Here is an 8362-nt window from a genome sequence, read left to right as displayed (position 1 = left end):
AGGAGCTGTTTGTCAAAGGCTAATAAACAAATTCCTCGCGAACACCTGAATGAAACGAGGGCCAGGAACAACCCAATTAAGAAACGGAGCTACTGGTTGTTTTTTGTGGCGGTGGAAACAATCCGGGCTCGAAAAGGGTCTATTCAGCGAGCGCTCCGAGAGGTCTGTTTGCAGCCTGCTATTGTTGTCAGAAGCCAAATAAAAGTTCAGCTGGGGGGGAAAAGTGATTAAAAACAACATTCGCCCCTGCCTCCTGAATGCGCTGTGCTCGGTGCAAAGCAATCAAGCCATACCCAAACGACGCTGCCCGGGTTTTACCCACGCGCTTAAGATTTTTGTTCTTAAATGTTGCTATTTTTAATGATGTCATCAAAAGTATCCCTTGCTTTCCCCTGTGCGTGAGCAGCAGGGACAACTGTGGTCTCTAGTGCAGCACCGATATCCGTGCGGCGAGGTACTGGGGAAGTCACAGAAAGGAGCTGGAGCTCGTTTGTCGGAATTAATTATTTGTTCTCCCTCTCGCTGGGCTGGAAGGTCGGTCCAGCCATGTCAGCCCCCCAGCGAGGCAGGCAGCTTCGCAGGCAATGTCGAGCTGGTTTTTTGACGTGACACTGTTAGATAGGGAATAATAATAATAATAAAAAAATTCTCCTAACAACCTTGGGCTGCAGAACCAGCCTGAAACGATCCATTTAGCAGCCACGTTACCACGCTGGAAACTTCTGGGGGAGGATGTGGATTCAAGCCTAAAACAGAAATCAAACAGAAAAGCACATGAACTTTTATCTTAAGCATCGCTAAGAGTCTGGACATTTTCGGAGGATCATCCTAGCGAAGGTCAGCACGGTCCAAGCTCAGCTCCCTTGTCTGGACAAGTTTCGAGGACAAACCCTCGCTGATCTCGGTCGGGAGTTAGGCTGGGGACCAGGGGGAATGTTTTAATAATAGGATTAAACAGGGCCAGTTTGGTGCATAGCGTTATTCTTTAAAAGCCAGCGATCCTCCCTGACACGGTTCCAAGATTCCCCCAAGCTCTGCTGGAGCTGCAATTAACATATATTAATGGCTGTTGCTTATTAAGCTCTGATTGCGTAAGAAGCAGACGGTCCCTTTCAAATGTGCCTTTTCAACAGTGGGGTTTCTCTCGCGTTCAAGTTGGATTGTGCTGTGAACTCCTGATTTCGCCTCACGCTCCTTTGTCACCAAAAAGAGAGGAAAAAAGAAAAAAAAAAAAAAAAAAAAAAAAAAGGGTGGGCTTCTCTGCCTTTGACAACTGTATTTACACCCCCCCCGAGTGTTCCACCAGACACACGGGGCTCCCGGCCCCGGACGGCTTCTTCCCCCAACCCCGAGCGGGGTCGGGGAGTGAATTTAAGAAAATGGCTCCGGGCATGAGGCTTCCCCGCCCCGGTTATTGCGGTGGCTGGGTCCTCTCCTGCCTTCTGCCCCTTCCCGGCTCCGCAGCAGCTCCGCAGGCTCCGTCCCCTTTCCCGGGACACTGGCCGGGCAGGGCCGAGGAGCAGGCGGAGGCTTCAATTCAGCTTGTGGCTGCCAAGGGGTTGGGGGGGGGGGGGATCGGGCCGTTTAAAGCGCTCTGCAGGTAACTTTAGGAAGCGGCAGCTGGTGTAGCGGGGTTTGCCTGGCTTCCTCCTCTCCCCCATCCCGGGTGGGAGCGCGGAGGGGGAGCGCGGAGGGAGGGGAGCGCGGAGCCGCCCCGGCTGTGCTGCCGGCGGATTCGGGCGAGCTCCGGCCCGGGCAGGGGGGAAAATGCGGCTCCGAGGTGAAGCCCCGCGGCGAGCCCGGGACTGGCCGGAGCGGCGGAGAGGAGCTGGCTCCTGGGTCTCCTCACGGGTGCTGAAATCGCTCAAGAAATTCCACTGCGAGTTTTCTGTGCGCACCCATCACTAACGCGTTCCAGCAGCGTGTCCCTACTCACCCCTTCTTACGGAAATAGAAATCAGCCAAATTTATAAGTATTCCCCGGAACATGTGCGGCATAGAAACCCCAGTGCAGTGGGAGCACTACAGGGATCTGTGAAGTGTGGAAATACACGAATCTATACTTACTTTTTTATTGAGTCAGGTTCAGTTCATCTACAAAGCGATTGGCGATTTTTCAAGAGAAATGTTGCTTTGAAATAATACGGAACTTAAAGTGTTAAATTGCGTGGCCTTTGGGAAAAAAATATATAATTGAAGTCTCAGGTAGCAAAGGCCGATTGAAAGGCAAAGTAAGAGTCTGAAATTTAACGTTGTAATATTTATTTAAACATCGAAGGAAACAGCGTTCGCAGGGCTTTAGATGCCCTCTAATCCCCTATAGCGCCTCATTTTTCGTTGCATGCAGGCTGTTCAGTCCCTTCAACAAGCGTTTATATAAAGTAATTTCAAAGAACTGTCAGGATATATATCAGTCCGCTTTCCAGCCCAGCCTGGCACGTCTTAAACCTCGACTGGAGCGGTCAAAATATTTGTAGGGGTTTGAGGTTAATCACAGCTGTCGGAAGCTTTTCCAGTACGTTGCAAAAGTTACAAGCGAACTACGCCCGAAGTGTGATTTCTAGTGCGATACCGCCTGAAAGAACACTTCCCGCTGTCACCCTGTTCTCTCGGGCTGCGAAATTTTGACTTCACCCAAGAACACATCAGCAGCAATCCAAACAACAAAGACAAAATGCTGACTACACCAGAGCTCGTCGCGAGTGGGATTTATTTCCCCTTCGACTTTGTTCAACAGATGATTTTGTCAAAAAAAAAAAAAAAAAAAAAAATCCGTACAAAGCGGGGGACCACTTAAACTGCTAAATCATAGGAGTGCTCAGATCCACTCGAAAATCCCACCACGACACCGTGCTGGTTCCAGAGTTCCGTTTGGAGCCGGCTCGTTTGGTTCCCCCGACCGCGGGAAGCGCTGCGCGGGGCCGCGCGGTCCCGGGCTGCGCGGTCCCGGCCCCCGGCTCGGTCCGGTGCCCCCTCCCCGCTGTCCGCAGCGCAGCGGGCTCGGGGCGGGCGGCACCGGCTTGTGCTGCGGGTCCGGGCCCAGCCTGGAGCCCTGCCCGGTGCCGGTTACCGTCGTGATCCCGGCGGTTTTCTCTTTAGGACGGCTGCCAAGCCTGGGGGAGCTGCGCCGGCAGCCCCCCCCCTAACCCCCCCGGGCCCCCCAGTACGGGACGCGATGCCCAGACACGTCCCTACCTCACCCCCCCCCTGCGCCCCGCACGCCCCCGGGGGCGGTTTGCTCAGAGCTACCCCAGTGCTGCCCACCTCCTCCGGCACCGGGGCTCTCCCAGCGCGGCTCCAGGCTCGGTTTGTCTCTCCCCCCGCCCCCCCAACCGGGACAACCGTCCGGCTTTCCCCGGCGGAGCAGGCGCGGGGCGCATGGGGAGGACGAGCAGGGACGGGCAGCGCGCCCCGTCTGGGCAGCGATGTGCCCTCCCAAGGAGCTGCCAGCCCTGCCCGTGCAGGTGCGGGTGTCCGCGCCTCTGGGGAGGGAAGGAAGGAAGGAAGGAAGGAAGGAAAGATGGAAGGGGAAGGGGAGGGGAGGGACGGAAAGGGAAGCCCGTGATTGACAGCTCCAGTCAGCTCTGCTCCACTCACCCCCCCTCCGCCAAAGTTTTCTTTCACACGGAGGGAACTTTGTCGTTGCCATGAAACTTGGGGGTTTTGCAAGCGCCGTCCCCTCCCCCCCACTCTCTTTGGGGCAGCCGAGTGGAAAAACTCAAGTGGCAATGGGATGGGCGATGGGGGGGGGTGGGGTGGCCGGGAGCGCCCCGCCGGCAGCCAGCCCGGCCTCGCTCCCCTCCGCCTCCCCCCGGGGCCGCGCCGGGGGAACCGCGTTTCTCCCTCCCGGCGGCCGTGCCCGGTCCCGGCGGGGCAGTGCGGATTCTCCCCCCAGACAGGGCTCAAGTGGAAGCGTTTAACCCATTCTCCTCCCTTCCGCCGCTCCGGGGAGGGGGGGGGGGGTGGTGGTGTCCGCGCAGCGCGGGCTCTCTCCGTCTCCAAGCAGCTTCTCCGGGCTTGCGCGCAGGGCTGGGAATCCGCCCGGTGCCCCCAAATCTCCCAGTGCCCGGCAAGCGCAGGGCTCCCGCCTGCAGCGCAGCGCTCCGCCCCGCTCCTCCTCCCCGCGCCCGCGGAGGGCAGCCCCGCTCCTTCCTCCGCGCCTGCGGGAACCCCACTGGCCCCTCCGCACCGCGCGGGCCCGCCAGCCCAGAGCCGGGGGCAAGCGCGGGGCCAGGGGACGCGGAGGGGGGGGTCCGGGAGAAGCAACCCCAAAACACCAACTTTTTGAGCCCCCCCCACCCCCCCCATCTGTCGGTTACCGGCGTCGGGGCTGTCGGGAACCGCTCGCTGATTGGCTGCCGCCCGCTCATTTATAGCCCGTCAATCAAACGCCGCTGGGATTGGTGCGCGCATCGCTCGGCGCTGCCCGCGGGAAGCGCTCCGCACCGCTCCGCAGGCGCGGCCGCCGCAGCAGCAGCAGCAGCAGCAGCACCTCGGCAAGCGGCGCCTCCGCCCGCCAAGCAGAAAAACTTCCTTCTTCTGCAGCAGCCGCCCAGGCAGGTTCTTTCCCCTTCTTTTTTTTTTTTTTAATTTTTTTAATTATTATTTTTTTTAACTTCCTCTCCCCGACCTGGTGCCCGCCTGCCCGCCACCCTGGCGCACCTCTTGCCGGCTCCGGCCATGTACAGCATGCTGGAGACTGAGATCAAGACGCCGCAGCCCACGCCGGGCAGCGCCGGGGGTAACCCCGCTCCGGGGAGCAACGGCAAAGGCGGCGGAGGCGGCGGGGCCAGCAACGGGGCGGGAGCCGGCTCGGACCAGGACCGGGTGAAGCGCCCCATGAACGCCTTCATGGTGTGGTCGCGGGGCCAGCGGCGGAAGATGGCCCAGGAGAACCCCAAGATGCACAACTCGGAGATCAGCAAGCGCCTGGGGGCCGACTGGAAGCTGCTGAGCGATGCCGAGAAGCGGCCCTTCATCGATGAGGCCAAGCGGCTGCGGGCCGTGCACATGAAGGAGTATCCGGATTACAAATACCGGCCCCGGAGGAAGACCAAGACCTTGCTGAAGAAGGACAAATACTCGCTGCCCGGTAATCTGCTGGCTCCGGGGGGGGGCAACACGGTGAGCAGCCCCGTCGGGGTGGGACAGAGGATTGACACTTATGCCCACATGAACGGCTGGACCAACGGGGCTTACTCACTGATGCAAGACCAGCTGGGCTACAGCCAGCACCCGGGCATGAACAGCCCCCAGCTGCAGCAGATGCACCGCTACGACATGTCGGGGCTGCAGTACAGCCCCATGATGTCCTCGGCCCAGACCTACATGAACGCCGCCTCCACCTACAGCATGTCCCCCGCCGCCTACGGCCAGCAGCCCTCCACGGCCATGAGCCTGGGCTCCATGGGCTCGGTGGTGAAATCCGAGCCCAGCTCGCCGCCTCCTGCCATCACCTCCCACTCGCAGAGGGCCTGCCTGGGAGACCTGCGGGATATGATCAGCATGTACCTGCCCCCGGGGGGGGATGCCACAGACCCTTCCTCCCTGCAGGGCAGCAGGTTACACAGCGTCCACCAGCACTACCAGAGTGCCGGGACTGGCGTCAATGGTACCGTACCACTAACTCACATATAAACTTGGCTGCTCCGGACGGCTCCCCGGCTTAATCCCTAACCCCACCACCGCTCCCTGACTACACCGGGACGTACGGCAGTGTTGCTCGGCTTAGCAGACTTAATACTAACTTTGGAGAAATTTTAAAAAGGAAATCCGTTAGTTGTGTCCTTTGTTTTTTGGTGGTTTTTTTTTTTTTGTACAAAAAAAAAATATATTTGAACAAGTTGTTATTTTAATAGAGCACAACTCCTGCCTCCTAGAAGCCTCTGTGAAGTTTTCAAACCACGGCAACTTCTCTCCTGGTTTCTGCTAGGTTGGGCACTGTTTTATTCGCTTAAAAGTTTTTAAAATATCTCGCATCTTCCCGTTTGATTTCTAGCGTTGCAATGACATAAAAAAACCCCCAACCAACCAACCGGCGGGCTTTTGTTTTTAAACTCAGTTGTTCACATTATCGTTGTGGTTTCTTAAGTTGTTTTGTTCTTCTCGAGCCTCGCTTGGTTTCTATCCACAATCTGTAGCTTTCACGACTTTTTAACTTTAGGGTTTTGTTCCTTAAAAAAAGGGGAGGTGGGAGAGAGCTGTGCGGGTCGCAAACACATTTCTTTTATTTATAGTAAGTTGTGTGTCTTGGTTTTTCTTAAGCTGTAAACTTATGTAAATCGGTTTGTGAATTTTACTGTGAACCATGTTTTGACGTATCGGATGAAGAAAAGTTTTAGTTTTGTTTACCGGATTTCTTCCAAAAAAAAAAAAAAAAAGAAAAAAAGTCATCGAAATACTCCTTCCCTCGCCCTGTCCCTACTCCTCGTTTGCTTCCTTCTTCCAAACGAAGAGAGATCAATAAATTTTATATCGGGCACGTCGGCAGTCTCCGGGCGGTTTGTGCGGGCGCGCAGGCGGTGCCTCCGCGGCGGCGGGGGAGCGCGGAGCGGGGCCGCGGGGGCTGCGGGCTCCTTCCCGGGGTCGCCGCGGTCCCACCGCCCGGCCGAGGAGCCCCGGAGCTGCCATCGCTTTTCGACCGGGTTTCTGCGGTGTATTTTGGTTGAGGGCGGGGAGTGGGGAGGGCTCCTTCAAGTTGATTTTCTTCTCCAGACAAGCGGGACCTGGGCCGGGAAAGCATCGCTGTGCTGCTGAAGCTGCCGCTCCCTGAGCCGCGGGCCACTTGTTGCCTCTCCGCCCGGCTGGTTTCTCTCGCCCGACGGGGAGGGAACGGGGTTACACGTGTGCGCCTCGTTTGGTTTGGTTTGGTTTTTCTCTGGAGGATTTGCCTAGAAACCCGAGCTCATCTGAAATATTTACAAAAGTAAAACCCGTTGGGGAACTCTTAATTAGACTCTATTAAATATGAATGGTTACAGGAGTCCCCAGAGGAAATAAATAATTCAATCTTTTCAGTATGTTTGAGGAGTGTGTTTTTAGTCTGGACAACTTTTCTTTTTTTAGGGATCTGCACCATTCCCGGCCCTACTCCTGCGGGCGCTGCGCAACAGCCCCGAGATGCGGAGCCCCGGGGCCGCCGGCCGAGCGGGACACACCGCTTATCCCTCCGTCTGCTCGGCGGCGAAAACCGTGCCCCCGGCCGCCCCCCCCTCGCCTGCCCTCGGCTCCCCGGGGGGCGGCGGGCCCGCGGGCCTGGCTCCGAGCGGGGCGGCCGCTCCGCAGCCCAGCGCCGCGCAGCCGGTCAGCGCATCCCGCCGCGCAACCCCCCTCGAGCCTCTGCCTTGCGTTTACCTCCACTAACCTTCTCGCTGGTTTTCTTAGGACAGAAAGAAAGGGCAGGGGAGGGGGCTTTGGTGGTTTGGTTTGGTTGAAGGGGCCCGCTTTGCTCGCCTCCCCTGAACAGCGCAGACTTTGCGCCTCTCCGCTGCGCGCTTGCGGCGGCCGGGATCTGCCGGGGGCGGTGGGAGCCGCTTTCCCTTCCCCGCTGTTTTACCCCCTCCCCTACCCGGCTGTTTCCCGCCCCCCCCGCGCCGGTCGGGCCGGGGGTCCCACGCTGCCTCCCGGTCCCGTAGCGCGGATGCCCGGCCGCAGCGCCTGCCGCCTTCTCCCGCCGGGAAGCCCGTCCAGGCTCGGTCAGGGCCTTCCCCCGGCTCTTCCGAGAGAGGAAAAATCAGTGTTGTGCAAATCACACCGAGAGCCTCTTCTGGTGCGAGGTGCCTGGCTCCGGGCCACCCGGGGAAGGGGGTTGGGGGGGGCTCCGGGGGCGGCTGCTGCGGGTCTTCAGCCCGGGGGGAGCCCCCGGGCCACGCTCGCCACCCCCTGCCCAGCCCCAGCCCTGCCGGGACTGGGGGGAATCGCTCTGCAAGGTTTCATACCCTCGGCTCAACTCCTTCCAGAGCATTGCGGGTGAAATCTGGCCAACCTGTAGCGTTGTTTTCTCCCTTCTCTGCGCTGCTGCCCCTCAGGTAGGAGAGCACCTGTTCTTAGCTCTGAGGAGAAGCAGCCCCATAGCCCGGAGGTCTGAGAGAAGGTGATAAGATCAGTGGTGTTGGTACAGTACATGGAGATATGGGGGGGGGGCAACAGCAGGTCCCATTTCATCTCAGCTTGGGGGGGTCAAACTGTCCCCCAGTGCTCTTCTGGGAGGGGGAGTGCGATGATCCTGTTCCTTGAAACAGGTTTCCCTCAGACTTCTCAGACAGGCATAAGGTCCAAGTCTGACAAAAGTGAGGGCTCCTGAGCAGGTGAACAGCCCCGGAATTGTATTCGGTATCATCAGAGTTGAATTGCAGCTGCATCA

General features: G+C 58.4%; 1 protein-coding gene across 1 annotated transcript; it reads left to right on the top strand.

Moving 5' to 3' along the window:
• The first annotated feature begins 4191 nt into the window (after positions 1–4191).
• Positions 4192–6481, top strand: LOC141927722 (transcription factor SOX-3-like). The gene has a single exon (XM_074834972.1). The coding sequence runs from the start codon at positions 4681–4683 to the stop codon at positions 5635–5637; it is 957 nt and encodes a 318-aa protein (XP_074691073.1). The 5' UTR covers positions 4192–4680; the 3' UTR covers positions 5638–6481.
• Positions 6482–8362: the final 1881 nt, after the last annotated feature.

This window comes from Strix aluco, chromosome 10 (genome assembly GCF_031877795.1).
Source record: "Strix aluco isolate bStrAlu1 chromosome 10, bStrAlu1.hap1, whole genome shotgun sequence".
NCBI lineage: Eukaryota > Metazoa > Chordata > Aves > Strigiformes > Strigidae > Strix > Strix aluco.
Note: the sequence above shows the minus strand (reverse complement) of the source record. Positions and strands in the feature narration are given on the sequence as shown.

Coding starts and splice junctions, on each gene's coding strand:
- LOC141927722 (XM_074834972.1), top strand. CDS start 4,681: ATGTACAGCATGCTGGAGACTGAGATCAAGACGCCGCAGCCCACGCCG.